Genomic DNA, 17,705 nt, shown 5'->3' on the forward strand with positions numbered 1-17,705 from the left:
GGTGTCCGATTCCAACTCCTGGAAAGAACTCCTCCCAGCATGCCACGGGACCCCAGCCCACAAGGGGTGGGGGGCCTTGCCCAGCTCATCCCGCCGAGGCTCCCAGGACGCGGAGGACCCCGGGTCTGTGGTTGGAGGCACGCGGGACGGCCTGTCACCTCTGACTCACCCGTCACGGAGAGGCGGGCCCCGTTGCTCTGCCTGGTCTCTCCGCTGTACTTGTGCTTGGTGATGCAGCGGTAGGTGGACAGGGCGTCCTCCTTCTGCACGTCGGCGATGTACAGCCCTCCGTGGGAAGTGATAAAAAACCTGTTTTCTGGAGACACAACCAGGACAGCGCCTGTTACTCCCAACCTGGGCAGCTCTGGCTGACAGGCGTTGCCTAGGCTGGAGTGGTCACCTGGGGGGAGAGGCCCTGGGGGTGAAGCAATGCACCCTAAAAGGTGGAGGGGCACCGGTGACAGACGAGGCCCTTCCCCACAACACAATGACAAACAGACACGATAGTAGTTGTTCTCTCTCTCTCTTTCTCTCTCTGCCAATACTAGGGCTTGAACTCAGGGTCTGGGCACCACCATCCCTGAGCTTTTTTGGTTCAAGGTTGGTGCTATACCACTTGAGCCACAGCTCCACTTCTGGCTTTTTGGTAGCTTATTAGAGGGAAGAGTCCCACAGAGTTTCCTGCCTGGGCTGGCTTTGAACTCTGGTCCTCAGAGCTCAGCCTCTTGAGTAGCTGGGATTATGGATGTGAGCGGCTGATGCCCAGCAATAATTGTTCTCTTAAGCGTAGCTGCTTCAGGCTTCGGTGGCAGGAAAGTGGGATTTAGATTCAAAGGACTGAGTCTGTCTGGTCTACCTATTAGCTGTGTGAACCTGGGAAAGTTGCTTCCTCTCTCCGAGACGTACCTGTACAGTGAGGTGCAAATAATACAAATATAGAAAAAGAATAAAATGTCCAGCACAGCCGGGCACTGGTGGCTCATGCCTGTAATCCTAGCTATTCAGGAAACTGAGATCGGAGAGCCAAAATTCAAAGCTGGCGGGGATGTCTGTAAGACTCTTATCTCCGATAAGCTACCAAAAAGCCAGACATGGAGCTGTGGTTCAAGTAGTAGAGCACTAGCTTTGAGCAAAAAAAAAAAAAATAAGAAATGCTCAGGGACAGCGCCTAGACTCTGAGTTCAAGTCCCGTGATGGTGCATGTCTGGACGTGTGTGCACGCGTGCACGCACACACACACACACATACAATTGAGCACAGACAAAGTGCCATTCAGTGAATACTAGCCCTATCTTTTCTTCTTGTCTTTTTTTTGCAGAAGCCTGTGTCATTCTTTCGCATCCAGTGCTTACTGGCTCCTGAGACGAGTTGAGGTCTCGTCTCCCTCTACAGAGGAGGAAATGGGAAGTCCGGGCGCAGCGACAGGCCCGCCCAGATCCTCATGCCAGCCAGTGGACTAGAACTGGGCTCTTCTGATCCCAGGCTCTGCCTCTGCATGAAACCCAGCACACTCTCCCGCCTGCGTGGAGACAGACGGGCTCCATTCAGAACACAGACGCGTCCCCGGGCCTTTCAATTCAGGCTGACCCTCGACTCAGTGGAGGGACCATGGAGAGGCAGACTCGCGATGTGATCCGACACGCGGGCCCCGCCCCCTCACTGTGCCAGGCCGGGAAGGGGGTAGGCTCTGCGTGCCACGACCAGGCCACGCCGGTGCCTGGCTGTCAGGACTCAGCGGGGAAGCGGGAAAGCCGGAAAGCCGGGCGGCGGGGGGGGGGGGGGGGGGGGACACCCATTTGCTGACAGCACTCAGGTGTGGTGGCTTTCCCTCTCCAAGGTCCTGAGGCAAAGTCTGGCCTGGAACTAATGAAGGCTGACTTCAAGGAGAGGCTGTGACCTTGGGCTGGGGCGGGAAGTCTGGGTTCCTCTGGGATGAGCAGATCCTCAGGCCCATTTCCACCAGGCTTCCAGAGGGAAACTTGGGTGGGGTGCTCTGTGTCCCCCCAAGCCACCTCCCCCCCCCCCACCCCGGCAAATCCCATCATGTGCAGATCTGCTTCCTCCCGCTGGGGGCAGGGAAGTCCCTCAGCCAGGGGAACACGCGGAGGCAGGACGCTGCTCTGTGCTCAGGTTCCCAGCATCCTTCACGCCTGGCCTCACTGCGTCTCAGCAGCCCGCTCCGAAGCAGTGGCCTTCCCCGATCCCCCCAGTCTCCCGGCTTCCCGCATGGCCTAGCTTCTACTCCCTCGATTCCCCTCACCCTCCGCCCCTGCGCCCCTGAACCTAAACTAGCCCCACCGAGCACTCTCAACCGTCCTTCACAAACTGCAAGGCAGCCGTCCTGTCCTGGACTCTTTTTTTTTTTCTGGTCCTGGGGCTTGAACTCCGCGTCTGAGTGCTGCCCCTCAGCAAGTTGTGCTCAGCCTAGTCCTTTACCAACTGAGCCACACGCGGCTCCCTTTCCAGCCTTTTCTGTGATGGACTGGATGAGAGGAAAGTCTCATGGACTTTTCTGCCTGGGCTGGCTTGGAGTCTCAGCCTTTGGATCTCAGCCTCCTGAGGAGCTAGGATTACAGGTGCCTGGCTCTTGACTCTTCAGAGGAAACAACCTGAAGGTTTCATTCTTCAGAGTTATTTTATTTTGTATGGTGTTCAGTAACTTCATCCATTGAAATGGACTTTGGTTCATCCGCAGTGTCCCTCCTTTCCTCCCTCCCTCCTTCCCTGCCACATCTCAGTGAACAACTGCACACTTGGCCAAGTGTGAGGATACAACCATCACCCTATTGGTATTCTTCAGTTGGGAAGGTGTGCGAATGTGTGTATGTGGGGGTGGGGGTGGGGAGCCCCATTTGATGACTCTCCTTGCAGTCTGCTAAGGCTGGTGTCTCAGGCCCCCCCACCCCCTTTCCTCAGACAAGTGGTCCTGTGGGCCCAGGTTTGGGATACCACTGGGCCTTGTCCAGCTGCCTCTTACTAGGTTCCTTTGGAACCTGGACTTTGTGGGGACCCCCCCTCCCGAGCGATCCTTCTGGCACCAAGACCATTCCTATGCAGACCCCTATTTGGTGCTGTGGGAAGGGGGTGGAAAGGAAGGGGGGCAAGGGAGCGATCTGCTGCTCTTGGCCAGCCAGCCAGCACCGGGGCGGGTGGAGGGCCCAGCCCGACCCCTCACTGGACTCTGGCGCACCTTTATTATTTGCCTCTGTGTTGTGACATACCAAAGTTAAACACGGAAGTGTCTCCATAATTGATTATGTAACTGGGACTGGAATGCAGAATTACTGCTGGTGGGGGGGGTGTGTTGCTGCCAATCAGAAGTAGTTGAGGGAAGGTATGTGTGTGTGTGTGGGGGGAACCAGAAAAGACACAAAATCCGTGCTAGGAACCCACAGGTACCCCGGCTCCTGGGGCAGCTAGAACCCTAGGAACTTGTACTTCCTAGGACCCCAGGACAAACAGAGCCTTCAGCCCCAGTGGGATTTCTAAGCCTGGAGTGGGGGCTGGGGTGGGGGGCGATGGTGCGGAGATGGGGTTTCTATAGCAACAAGCAGCTGCTGCATCTGACGTCTCACATCCCTCATTGTCCTCATTTCCCCCGCCCTCCCCCTTCCTGTGCATACTTAATTGCAGTAACGTTTTCAGACACAGTGTTTTGCCTCTCCTGAAACAAAGGCAGGCCGCAGCCAGGGGGATGCGCAGCCAGCTCGGAGGGGAAGGAGAAATCAGGGGTATTATGTTAATCCCCTCTGGGGGGAATGGAGCAACATGGGCTCTGCATGTTTGATGAGAATCAAGTGATGGGCCCTGCTGGGGCAGGGAGGAAGCCCAGAGAGGCTCAGCCAAGCTGGCCAGGGCTGGCGGGGGTGGGGGGGTGGGGGTGCGGATTGGCCCCGCAAGGCTGGCTCTGGTGGGTGTCCAGGCAATGTGGTGGCCCAAGAGCCCCCTCTCCTCCTCCAGGCAGAGGCTGGAGAGTGGCACCCAGTGGGCCTTGGCTAGTCCACAAGGGGGTGGGTGGGCAGGAGCAGGGCCGCTTTTGGCGATACCATTATTGGGGGGAGGGTGTTCATGTTTAAATGACACTGCTTGTCCGACGGTGTCACCTGGCACCATGCCCATCGCCAACCAAGGAAGGGCCTTGCCTGGCTGGCGAATCCATTCCTGATTTCCGTGAACGCTCTGGGCTTGGCCACCACTTTCCTGGTGACCTAGAGCAAGCTTCTACATTATTTTTCTTTTCCTTTTGGGTGGTCTTGGGGTTTGAACTCAGGGCTGTTCATACTTGCTAGGCAGTCTATCACTTGAACCCCACCTCTAGCCCTTTTCGTGTTTTAGTTACTTTTCAGATAAGATCTCCCTTCTGCCTAGGGCTGGCCACAAACGACCATTCTCTTGCTTGTGCCTCCTGTCTGGCTGGGTTTGTAGACATGTGCCATCATGCCCGGCATAGACGTACTTAGTGAACATTTATTACACGTGAGGCCACGGGTTGGGACGTGAATGGGGGTGTTCCTTGGGAAGTCTTGCTTTCTCTGTGGCCTTTGGTGTCCCATCCATCCGAAGACAGAGATATGTTAGTAAATGGTTTTTTACTGTGTTTATACAACAGAGTCATCTGAGGAGCTTTCTAGAATTTCTGAAGTATGCTGAGCTGGAAATTGATATATATATATATATTTTTTGGAGTCTTCAGGAGATTAGGTACAGAGCAGAGAGGCCCCAGCTACCCGGGGGGTTAAGTATGGAGTGGGCTGCCCTGAAGAGACTTTCCCTCCCAGCTGAGCGCCATTGCTGCAGGCCCCGGGCGCACAGGGGCTCCTTTCTATCCTGCCTTTGTGTTACGATTCCTTTGGGGCCTGAGAGACTCCCCTTGGAGCCACCATTTCAACGTTTGGGTCTCTGTCCACACCAACTCCTTGGAGAAGGCCTGTCCCACCAGCTCACCAGAGCCAGCCTGGGTCCGTGGCCTGCCCCACGCCTTGCCCTGCGCCATTGTCTTCAGAGCGGATGACGGTTGTCTTTGAGAGCAAAGGGTCCATTTAGTTCTCTCTGTACACCTGCCGGGGGACACGCCTGGCACCCAGTAGAAGCTTGGGGAGCAGGTGTTAAGGGGGGGGGGGGTATCCCGCACGTGGGTGAGACGGCGGGAATTCTAGCCTAGACTTGTCCCTAAGCAGGTCTGTTCTCGGCGACGCCTAGTACCACCGGTGCCACAGGGCATTGGTTTGGACTCCTGTTTAGGTCATTTTTGGTCTTTCCAAGTGACTCCAGATTGGGACAGTAAAGCTAGATCGGTGGTTTAGAGTCAACTAAAGAAAGAAAGAAATGCTGAAGACAAGTCAGGTCCGGACAGGGCATCCCTGGGCAGCGAGCGACCGGAGGCCCTGCTAACTGTGCTGAGGCGAACCCAGAGAATCCAGCTCGCTTACGTCTTTCTCTGCTGCTGCCATAGCATGCCAGGCTAGACGACTTATAACCCACAGAAACTCGTTTGACTCGTGGTTCTGGAAGCTCAGCCGTCCAAGGCCCTTGCATCTGGCCGGGGCCTCTTGCTGCATCACGCCATGGCGGAAGGCAGAGGCGCAAGGGAACACGAGAGCCAGGAGCAAAAAGGGCACAGACTTGCCCTTCCCGCAAAACCCACTCTCGAGAGAACTAACCTGCCCCTGAAGTCATCACGTTAACCCACCCGGGAGAGCGGAGCTCTCTGCGCTGACCATTTATCTCCCCGTGGGTCCCTCTTCCCAGCACGGTTGCACTGGGATCGAGTTCCCAACACGGGAACTTAGAGAGCTGCATTGAAGCCGGAGCTGCAGGCCCAGCCGAAGGGTCAGAAGCCATTCCACGCGCGCGCGCGCGGGGTGGGAGGACGGTCCCCTAGGAGGCTGGGGCAGAGGGATGTCTCCATGGACGTCTCCGCTGTCATGTTTTTGGAGGACTCAGTGTGGAGGCCAAGAGAACAAAGGAGCCTGAGGTGACCCTGAGGTGACCAGGGCCCTGGGTCCCCAGGAAGGTGATGACCGACAGTGGCCATTGAGCGGCCGTCTCCCTAGCACCTTCCACCTCCCTGGGCCGGTGTCCTCTCCCCTCCCCTCTGGCGTTCTGGGCTCACGGGCCCCCGCCGTGGTGTCCGTGACGATGTTCAGGAAAGGACATCGGTGATGCGCTGGTACTGGGTAAGGGAGGCCGCGTCTCCAAAGCACGCACGCGGCACGGGGCTGGGCAGGAACATTTCTCCTTTTGGAGGTAGATGCTTCCTGAAGCAGAAACCCCAAGCTGAGGGAGGGAGGGAGGGAGGGAAGGAGGGAGGGAGGACTCTACCCACCTCCTCACCCCTGAGAAGGTCCCAGGAAGCAATGGGGCAAGGGGAGGAGGAGGAGGAGGAGAGGAACGAGCTAGAGCTTTCTACGGAGGCCAAGTCCGCTTCCTGGGGTGACCTCTCCGTTGGTCCCTGGGGCAGCCCAATTCCCAAAGAGAAATCGCAGTCAATACAGGTTAGCAGCTGGTGCTCTGCCCAGTATAGATTTATGAAGACAACGGGGTCAGCCTGAAGCTGGAGCCCGTGGTGGTGGGGGGCACTGCTTCCTGCCTGGCGGGGGTGGGCCTTCGTTAGGGGTCCCCCACCAGGGCATCCGTGGGGAGCTACTTCGGGAACGCTCAGCGGTACCTTCCTTCCTTCCCATGCTGCTACTCTTGAGGATGCTGGGCTGGGCCCTGGGATTTTCATCTCTAGGACTGTGAGAACAAAGTTTGTCATCTCCCCCCTGGGGTTCCCCCCCCCGTCCCCCCCAGGTCTGAAGTATTAGCTCGCCGCAGCCCAAGCATCCCGGTCCTCACCCGGACATGCTGTTTCCCAGGACCCGGGGGGGGGGGTTCATCTCCATCCCCAAACACGCCCCTCTCACTGAGCGCCTTGGCTCCTGTCTGAAATCCCAGCTGTTCAGGAGGCCGAGATTGGGGGGGGGGCGCATGGATAGCGTGACACACACAGTTGGGGCTCCTCTCCGCCAGAAAGCTGGGAGGTGCAGAGTACCCAGTACTGACACAATGCCCTCGGGCCAGAGTCATCTTCCACACGTAGGTATCAGCCTCCCTACGGGGCTACATGGCATCCCCGCCCCCCCCAACACCCCAGACTTCTTTCTGCCCTGTTAGGCAAGCTGCTACCTCCTCATGGCTGCCTTTGGGCCATACAGCCGAGGCCCTGGTAGAGCCAAGAGAGGCCTCTGTGGAGTCCACCTGGCATTGGAGGCACCGACAGCCATCCCGTCCCATCCTCGCGGGTCGCCGACAGCCATCCCCATCCTGTCCCACCCTGGCGGGTGGCAGAGGGGTCTTTTAAGTATGTATGGCTTCTGGGAAGAGACTCGGGGGTCCTGGCTCACAGTTGATTTCCCAGAGGCCCCCGGGGCCTGGTCTCCCGAGCAGCCGGCGGGGAGCCGGAGGTAGAGAAGAGTGGGGAGCCCTCTAGGGCCTCAGGGTGGGGAATCAGGAAGGGGAATGGGGCGACTATCCCCATCCCGCCTCCCCGCCCCCCAAATCCTCGTCTCCCACTCCACAGCTCCATCTTCCTCCACCCCAGAATTAGCACACATCTCTCATTCCCCTATTGCAACAAGATTTTATTTCTAATTATGCTGTAATAAAACTGGAGCGCTCCCAGGCTTCCTTTCAAATGACTTGTACACACGCGGCGGATTGGACCCTCCTCGGCCCCATTGTAATAGCGTCTCCCTGACATTCATTAGGCATGCATGAGAGGGGCCGCTTTAAGAATAGAATTGCATTTAAATGGATTTGCTGAGAGAGGAAGATGAAAAAAAGAGAGAGAGAGAAAGAGGGGGGGAGAAGGAGAGGGAGAGAGGTTTGTTGAACAAACTATGAAAACAAGATGCTATAATAACAGGGTACTGAAATAAGCCTTTTATTCCCGGTCCTCGTCCGCTGCACATGGCAGAGCCCAGCCGGGGGGGTGACAGCTTCCGCCCCTCCGCAGCCCCTTCCCCCCCCCCGCCCCCCGACTTCAGTGCTCCTCACTCCGTGTGGCCCAATGGATCAGGAATCGTTGTGGCTGCAATTTGGGGATCATTAGCAGCGGGAGCCACCCAGCCGCCGCGGCGGGGGAGGGGGGTGGGGTGGCGGGGGGGGGTGGCGGGCAGGGACGGGAGTCTGCGCCCCTAGGCTCGGTGGTGGAGGAGGAAGGCGGGGGCTCGCCCGGTGCTCACCTCTCTACGGCCTGGCTGGCCCTTGGCCTCCCTCTCAGGAGGACCGGCTGCCTTCTGCGTCCTGCCTCCCGTCAGCCATAGAGGAGGGGGACGCTCCTGCTACCCAGGGAGGGAGGAAATCGTCCTGACCCAGGGCCTCGCACGGCTCTTGTCAGATCCTCTTAAAATGGACAGCTGGCTATGCTTAAAAAAAAAAACCAACAAAACAAAGCAAAACAAACAAACCCACCCTGAGCTTCCTGTGTTTCTGGAGAGCAAGACCTGAACCCTCCACTGAGCAGCCGCAGCCGGGCCTGCCTCCAGGTCCCCTCGGTGGCTCGTCCCGGCCCTGTGGACAGGCTCAGGACAAACCCCAGGGCTGCCAGTCCCGGCCCCAGGGCTCTCCCCGCCGTCCTTGGGTCCTTACTGCCGTTTACATCAGGAAGCTGAGAAGAAGAGAGTCAAAGCGACTTGCCCCCAACCTCAAAACCAGGGCCATCCAAACCACACACCGCCCTTGGGCCAAGTACTGGCGCGGGGGGGGGGGGGGGGGGTTCCCTACGTGGCCCTGGGAGTTCCCGCATGTGTGTCTTCCTGTAGGGGGCGCTCTCTCCCCTGTACCACGGCAACACCCCTAGATCTGCTTCCAGACAATCCCAGATACAAGGCAGGCTTCTCCAAGAGCCTCCACATCTCTCCCCCTGATCCCCTCCACACTGGGGCCTGGGCTGGGAATTCCTCCATCATTCCTTTACTACCTAAGCTCAGTTCTCAGCCTGCCTCCTTGGCCCCCGAGTTAGAGCTCGCCATTGTCCCCAGAGCCCCAAGAGATCCAGGAGAGGCAGACAGCTGCGACGGACGGCCTGGTGTCTTTCACCCACAGAGCCCAGTGGCCCAGTGGCTGTGGGGGACACCCTCGCCTATCCGCTGTCACGTGATCAAAGAGCAGGGAGGAATTAATATCCCCCGAGGTGGTCGGGATACCGGCAGAAAATTATAGGACGCGAGACGAGGGTATTACCGAGTAAATGGGAGGGGACAGGAGATTTCTGTGGCTAATCCTGTTAGTGAGACAATTTCTTATCAAACTCATTACGCTTTGGAAAGGAGGGAGAGGGGATGAGGGACTGGGGGTGGGGTAGGAGAGAGGTGGTGGGGGGGGGGGGCGCCGCAGCGGTGACACTAAGGTGAACCGGCAGCTGGCCGGTGTCTGTCTGCGTAGACCCGTCTGTCTGAGGCCTGTCGCCTCAGAGGGAAGCCAACAAGAAAACCTGCCTCCCTGCTGCTGGGGTCACCAGCCAGTGTGGGGTAGCCCTCTCTGTCTTGGTCTCTGTTTGAACCCAGAGTACAGTGCGAACATTGATCCCCACTTTTGGTCTTGACCCATCTCCTCTGCATCGAAGAAGATGCTGAGAAACCAAACACACCCATCTGCTTTGCAAAGCACTCTCCTCTCTGGCCTATTGAACACACACGGCATTCTCTCCCCTCATGAGCTGAGGAGGCCCGAGGACTGCAGACCTAGGAAGTCAAGCCTTTCCTGCTGCTTACTAGGTAGGTCACTGACCTTCTCTGGGAAAATGTGTCCTTGTCTTGAAAATGAAACCCTGAGCTATCTACTCACAGGCTCCTTGCTTCCTCTTTTATTTTGGGACCAGTCTTGGGGCTTGAACTCAGGGCCTGGGCACTGTCCCCAAGCTTTTTTTTTTTTTTTTGCTCAAGGCTAGTGCTCTATCACTTGAGCCACAGCTCCACCTCTGGCTTTCTGGTGGTTCATTGGAGATGAGTCTCATGGACTTTGCTGCCCGGGCTGGCTTTGAATCTCGATCCACAGATCTCAGCCTCCTGAGTAGCTGGGATTACAGGCGTGAGCCAAGGTGCCTGGTTCCTTTCTTCCTTTAAGGATGGGAAAGCTAAGTGTACACGAGGGTCTTATCATCTGTACAGCTTTTACAGAAAGGGAAGGGGTTGCCCTCAGCCTTTTGAAGTTAAGGCAACAGGTTAAGTGTGGTGAGCCTCTCAGGTCGAACCCAGGGCTGGTGGAAGAAAGTGAGCTGGTTGAGGGTGGGCCTTTGAAAGGGTACTGGGACTCCATTCCTTTTCTGCTTCTTCCTTGTTTCTTTTGGGTCCGTGTGAGGTGAGCACTTTGCTTTGTCGCGTGCCTCCACAGCGACACGCTACCGCAAAGGCCTTGGGGGTGCTGGGTACGGTACTGGGGAGGCAGAGGCTAGGAGGCTGGGGTTTGAAAGACTCCATCTCAAGTACCAGCTCGGTGCCGTGGTGCATGCCTGTTATTCCAGCGATGGGGAAAGCACCATGCCTGGGTTCAGGGGAGGGCACCTGTCACCCCCAGAAGCACACTGAAGCAGCAGCAGGAGGGCCGCAATCCAAGCCGGCAGGATGCTCTGCTCAAGCAGAGCGTGACACCCCGAGTCCCATCCCCGGTCTTCCCCCAGACACACCGACGGCTTTCAGTGCATTCAGTGGCCAGGGGACTCATGCCGGGGACAGGCACAGCAGACCTGAGCGTTGGAAGGGTTATTCTCCCTCAGGCTGCTGGGCCCGGCAGCATACCCACTGCCCCTTCCGCGCTCCTGCCCGGCGCCTGTCCCCTTTGAAGTTCTCTCATTCACCGGCAAGCTTGCTTTCTGTCTTTCCACATCAGAATGTAAGTTCCTAGGTTCTCTTGCTGCGCTTTGCGCATGCTCGGTCTCTGTGACGCCTCAGCTGAAGTCTAGGGTCCACTGGGGAGGGAGACGGGGTGGGTCCTGGGGGCTAGTGGTTAGGGCTCAGCCCTCAGGAGGGGGCTGCTCCCCCATCCATGCAACTAGTGAAGTCGCTGGGCATGGGGTGTGCTCTGAAATCCAGCATGCCACCCAGGGACTCTGCCGGCAAGAAAGCCATCACCAGATGAGGCCCCTTAACCTTAGACCAGAACGCTGGGTCAAAACAAACAGCTTTGCTTTTTTTTTTTTTTTTTTGCCAGTCCTGGGCTTGGACTCAGGGCCTGAGCCCTGTCCCTGGCTTCTTTTTGCTTAAGGCTGGTACTCTGCCACTTGAGCCATAGCTCCACTTCTGGCTGTTTTCTATATATGTGGTGCTGGGGAATCGAACCCAGGGCTTCATGTATACAAGTCAAGCACTCTACCACTAGGCCGTATTCCCATCCGTTTTCTTTTCTTTTCTTTGGCACAGGCTGGACTTAAACGTGAGATCCTCCTGCTTCTGTCTCCCAAGTGCTGGGATTACAGGTGTGAACTAGGATGCCTAGCCAGTAAACTCCCTTTCTTTATCATGTACCCAGCCTCTGGTGCTGTGTTATTGCAAATGACGCTATTCGAAAGTGAACTAAGACATTGTCTTGCTGACCTAGACGTGTTCCTAGTGCCTAGTACTTGCTAGGTACGCAATATAGTTTTTAGTGACTGAGCAGCTAAAGGCCCCCAGGGGTTGCAATAAAGAGAGTAGCCTCTGTGTGTGAGTGTGTGTGTGTGTGTGTGTGTGTGTGTGTGTGTGTGACTGCCCCAAGCTGTAGAAGTGGCCCTGGTGGCCAATGGCAGATGTGGGAGTCCTTTGCTGACTGTGCTGGATGACTCCAGGGTCACGCAGAGCCGTGACCTTCCTGAGGGCTGACTGGGCCCATCCTGTGTGACCCCAGGAGGCCCCTGGCCACAGAAGCCCCCGCTTCTGGCTGCTGTTGAGGCCGAAGCCCTTTTTTTCTCGCAGGCACTCGAGGAGCGAGGGCTCTGCTTCCCGCCAGCCTGGCTCCACGCCATGTGCGAGGCTGGCTAGCCACACATGGCAGCTGAGGGCTGACGCTAAGCTTTGGGGATTAATACCAGCCTCTTGCAGGACCCAGCTTCTGTGTCCAGTGATCTTTAGCTGGGCACCGGGCCAGACAAATGAGGTCCTAAAAGCCGAGCCTCACTGAAAGGGAAGGGGTGCAGTGGGGTACCATGAGCAGAGTCCTGGTAAGGAAGGTGTCAGGAGACCAGAATTCTTGGGAGTCTACAGCCTGCTCTGGCTCTCTGTGCCATTACACTCATGTCTTATAGGCAGGGATGCCAAAGCCACAAGAAAGAGAGGAATCTTTCCCAAGATGGTGAGCTCAATAGAAGCCAGCCTTAGGACTTTTCCTCTACTCTTTGGCCTCCTGCAGTGCCCGCCTCCATCATGGCGGAGGCTGAGATTGGGAGGACTATGGTTTGAGGCCCATGGAGGTAGAAAAGTTCACCACCATTCCTTCTCCACTCACACACACCACCCCCGGCACTCGCCATTTCCACCTGCTCCCTATTGAAGCCCTCGACCCTCCGGGGCTTCCACAAACGCCACCCCGTCTCACCCCTCCTTCTCCCTCACCCCCAGAGCTGCTCGTTCTCCTGCCAGCTGCCTCTCTTCTGTGCTGAGTCTGAATATGGGCGTGCTCCAAGGGCTTGCACTGGCCTGCTCGATCTGGGCTCTTTTTTGGGGGGTTTGCATTCACTGCCATGGCTTTAGTTCCCATCCACACAGTCCCAGGTTGGATCCTGGAGCCTTCATTTCTCCAGCACTGCCGCCTGTCCACCTCAACCTGATTTCTCATAGTCACTCCAAGGGAACGTGTCCCAAATGGAACCTCAGGGCCCATCTGAGCCCTCCAATCTGCCTTCCCCAAGCCTTCTCATTTTCCATAAGACAAACAAACCACCTGAGCCGCTCCGGTCCTTCATCTAGTGATCTCTAAACCTTGTTGGTTCCATCACTAGCTGTAGCTGAGCACTTCCTACTTTTCTTCAAGAATGTGACCAGGGCCTGACCACTCTCCTCTCCTACCAGACTCTGCAGCTCCCTGTTCTCTCTGCGTCCACGCTTCCCCTCTGCAAGCCATTCCCTACTTGACAGCCCACGTGCCCCTGATCCACTCACACAAACTCCTTCTCATGCCCCCACTTGCCTCTGGGGTCCCTCCCATCCTCGTTCATGCCACGCCGGCCCAACCCAGAGCCGCCCGTTGCCCGGGTTCAGTAGCCTGTGAGCCTTGGCAGGGGCCGTCCTTCCTGTGTGAGAACTCACGGTCACAAGTTCAGCGGCTTCGTTTGTTTTATCATTGTCCTCTTAGTGCCCAAGACATGGTTGGCCACACTCAAGCAGTATTTATTAAATGCATAGATAAAATCCAAGTTCCCATCCAGCATTAGAGGTATAGAAGACATTTATAATTTTAAATAACCGATCGTGCATATTCCATGGGAACGTGATGAGGCCCAGGGATGAGGTGTGGAATGCAGAGAGCACTTGACAGCTGTGGATGGCCGCTTCGTTGTCGGACGGTTTCCCGCGTCGGAGCTTTGCTTCCTAGAGACAGCAAATGATAACGGGGTGGGGGGGGGGAGGCAGAGTCGGTACCCCCCCCCATCCGCAGTATCCCCAGAGCTCAAAGTCAGCTGAGGTCTATAAATGTTAAGAGAAGGAATAACTTATGAGCCAAAGAAGGAAATGGGGGCGGAGAGAACGGGAGCGTGGCCCGAGGGCTTGTGACATCTCTGGGACTTGGTTGTGTGGCTTACAGCCTCTCCACCTCCAGTCCCCCGGTCCTCTTTCTCCCTTCCCAGCCCATGGGGAGGACCACGCATCATCACCAGATGCCTTCTCACCGCGGAGCTTGAGAACAACATGGAACCTTGCGTGCGACGGGAGACGAGAGGTTCTCCCTGCCCTGCGTGGCGGTGGGCAGGTTCTTAACCTCTCGTGGCCTCCCTTTCTTTATGGGTAAAGAAGCAGAGGTCCCAGCACCCATCAACCCCCTCCCCCAGCCCCTGCCGCAGGAATCCCATGACCGTGAAACGAGAAAATGCATGAGAAGCTCCATGTGTGGTGTTTGCACAAAACATGGGGCTCCATACATGTTGGTCATCTTAATGCTCATTAGCTGTTTTGATCTTGAACTGGGAAATGGGTACCAGAGTCCTCTGCCTAGGATTTGTTCTCTCTCTCTCTCTCTCTCTCTCTCATAGCCACAGGCGAGTCACCTGGAGCCTCCCTTCTTTCCTGATTTTCTGCAACCAAGATAATGATAGCTCCCCTTCCTTCTAGCACTGCTGTGTGGATTAATTAGTGTTAATTAATGGGCTTTGAAAACGAAAAGCACCTAGGTAAGTGCTGATCATGATTATTAATGGGATCCATGAGCTCGGAGAAGGTGCTGAACAGGGTCCTAAAATTATCCAGATTGAAGAACAATGAGGCGAGGTGAGAACGTGGCTATTACAGGGTGAGCCGAGCCAGCTCTGCCAGCCTGCCAAGTGCTCCAGCCTGAACAAAAACTTCGCAGTCACGCTCACCCAAAAGCAGCTCGGTGAGCCAAACCGGTGAGACACCGTCACCAAATGTCACTGACAGGCAGGGGTCACTGCCGGTCACTGAGCCAGAGCCGCCCTCTTTCCAGATTTTCCATGGGTTTTTGACTCTTTTCTTGGAGGGCTCAGATTTATGATGTATAATTTGCACAGATGAACGCTCTCCCATCTTCCCGTCCAGTTCTGGAAGGTTCTGACAGCCGCATAGAATCGAGTAACCACCACTATCATCAGGGGACAGGACGGTGTCATCACCTGACTGGTCCCGTCTCATATTTTCTTTCTCATTGGCCGCTCTGTCCGTCCCCAGCTCCTGCCAACCAGTCATCTATTTCCAATCGGTGTAATCTCGCCTTTCCGCCACCACCGTGGAATTACATAGCCTTTGAAGACCAGCTTTGTTCACCTAATGCAACACATGGAGATGAAAGCAGGCTAAAATCCATACATTAAAAACGTGATGGGTAGGCAGGAGCCAGTGGCTCACGCCTGCAATCCTAGCTACTCAGGAGGTTGAGATCTGGGGATGGCAGTTCAAAGCCAGCCCAGGCTAGGAAATCTGGGAGACTCTCATCTCCAATTAAAGCCAGAAGTCACACGCACACACACACACACACACACACACACACACACACACACGTTATGGGCATACACGATTATCTCTTCATCCTTGAGACAGGTCTGACGTAGGTTACTGCTGTTCTCTTCATTTGATAAACGAGCCAAAAGATGACTTAAAGGGCTAGTCAGGTGGCTTCGCTAGTTCCCTTCCCATAACCAGTGAGTCCTGGAGCCAGGATTTAAATGGAGAATTCTGAACCCCAAGGCTATTGGAGTCAGCCACCAGGGTTCCGCATCAGCACCCCCACTGTGGCTCCTCTGGAACACAGAGCCCAGAAACTTAGTGCACACTCCGCATAGGTTCTACCCTGGTTTCCCAGAAGCCTTTGGGCCTCCCAGCACATACTTGGTCCCCGATTAAACGCCCTCCAAGGGGCAAGCCACAGCCCTTCCACCACAGCAGCGGGCCAGAGGTTAGAAGGAAGGAGAAGGAAGTGATGGGGAGGAGGTACGGATGAGTTCCGGAGAGGAGGCCAGCAGGACAGAAACACTCCCCTTCCATTCCACTTCGTGTGAGAATCCCCGCCTTGGCTTCTCTCAGATTCAGTGTTTTAATTTCGTTTTGGCTGCTGTTTTGTAGATTTGAAGCTCCATATCCATTTACAGGTCTAGTGGGACCTTGGGGTTGGTGGGGAGTCGGGGGGGGGGGCGGTGTCGGTGTGCGATGTGGTTCCAAACCACAAAGCCATTCTCTACGCCTTGGGGGAAGTGCTGAGCCGGGACTGTGGGAGGCAGCGTCGGATGTGGACTCAGCAGTCAGTACTCCAACAAAGGCATTTTCCCTCCCACCGGGCCCCCTCATGGAGCTCCCGCTGGGGAGGAGGAAGAGCAGAGTTCCACGGACCCACTCCCCGCTCCCCCCCCCCGCCGCGCGCCTCTTCTCCTCCCACCCTATCAATAATGATCAAGACGTGCATGAAGGTACATTGACCTACTTGGAGGTTTCATAAATATAAATAGATTAAAGAGTCCCGCCGCCGAACGATGCCTGGGAAAATGTGCGGGGAGGAAGCCAGGGAGCTGCTCATGCTCCGGTGGGCAGTGAGGGGGGACCCTCAGGCCTGTGGGGGTGACGACAGAAAGAATCTGACTGTAAGGAGCAGTGCCTCCCCCTTCTCCCAGGACCCGGGCATGAAGCCAGGACACCCCGGTGCGGGCGGGGCTGGCCCTTCCTCCTGTGGCGTTGTCCTAGAGCCAGGCTGTGCCCTCGGCTGGTTGGGGAGCTGGGAGACGCTCGGGGTCGCCCTGCTGGACACGGAGGCCCAGGGAGGGCAAGAGCTACGCCAGGCGCCCCGTAGATCGCCGGGTTTTCTAGCTCCACAAGCCCCGGCTGCGCTCTGCCCACCACAAAGCTCTCCCAAGCCTGGCAGCCTGGGGGGGGGGGGGGGGCCCACACACTTCCTCTTTCCTCTCCACCCGCTTCCAGCGCTTCTCTGCGGGCCAGATCGCAACACCGGAGCCTCGCCGCCCCGCTCCTTCACCCGCCGCCAGTGCCTCTCAGAGCCCTCCCTCCAGGCGGGCGTGACACACGGCTTTACCCTCCCATCCCTGGGTTCCAGGTCCCTTTTCCTGTTCCCCATTTCCCGCAAGACACCATCCAATGTCCAAGCTCAAGTGGGGTCAGCACCCCGAGAACCCCTGCCCATCCAAATGCAACGGCCGCCAGCCTTCAAGGAGGGGGACAGCCAGCTTCTCTCCACTGCCACGCATGACGGCTCTCAAGTCAGCACGCTCGACCTTGCACTGCTAGCCACCTGACCGCGGGCGCGTCCGTGTCCAGTCACCCCTGCTCCCCACCCCCCCCCCCGCCCCCGTCGGTCCAGAGCCCTTAGGAGAGGATGGCGGAATCCCTGCTCTGGATCTGTGTCTTCCTTCCTTCCTTCCCCCACGTTCCCATTCCCTAGCACAAAACAACAGCGGAAACCAAACTCACTGCTGCAGTTCAACACGGCTCCTCTCCAGGAGTTTTGCATTTTAATAAGCACAACGGGTTTTTTGTTTGTTTTTTTTTTTTTTTTTTTTGCCCAAGGAAAGAAGCTTTGACATTTTGGAGGGGTGCTTCCTGGAACCCCTACTGTACCCCACGGGGGGGCCGTCTCCTCTTGACCACGGGCCACATCTGCCTGGTGGAGATCTCCCTGCCCCTGGCTCTTTCCACCCCCACCTCCCTGTGTGACACGAAGAGATCCTCAGGGAACTAAGAAAATAGAAACACATTTAGATTCTCTTCCGCTTCTGTCCCCTTCCATTCAGATGACGGACTCGCGCGCGCCTCCCCTCCCGACCGTGGGCACCAGGCCTGAGGGGCAGGGACCGCGCTCTGAAACCCCGAAGCTGGGGCTCCTGGTCTGATTCTCGGGCCTCGTAGCGGAGTTGGAGTCGAACCCTCTCTCCAGAAGCCGGATTCTCCCTACGATGGGGATGCTGGGCGGGACCTCCAGCCCCGAGCTGCAGCACGAGCCGTCTGTCTGCATGCACCCTGGCGCGGGACCAGCTCCCCCGCACTCCAGAGGACCTGGACGGACGGACAGTCGAGCTCAAG

General features: G+C 56.9%; 1 protein-coding gene across 1 annotated transcript in view; it reads right to left on the reverse strand.

Annotated features, from left to right (window-relative positions):
- Window positions 1–17,705, reverse strand: part of Dscaml1 (DS cell adhesion molecule like 1) — a 219,192-nt gene that overhangs the window by 69,756 nt on the left and 131,731 nt on the right. The window contains 1 exon segment of the mRNA XM_048343911.1: window positions 170–316. Coding sequence (XP_048199868.1) covers window positions 170–316 — 147 coding nt within the window.

Source organism: Perognathus longimembris, chromosome 3 (assembly GCF_023159225.1).
Source record: "Perognathus longimembris pacificus isolate PPM17 chromosome 3, ASM2315922v1, whole genome shotgun sequence".
NCBI lineage: Eukaryota > Metazoa > Chordata > Mammalia > Rodentia > Heteromyidae > Perognathus > Perognathus longimembris.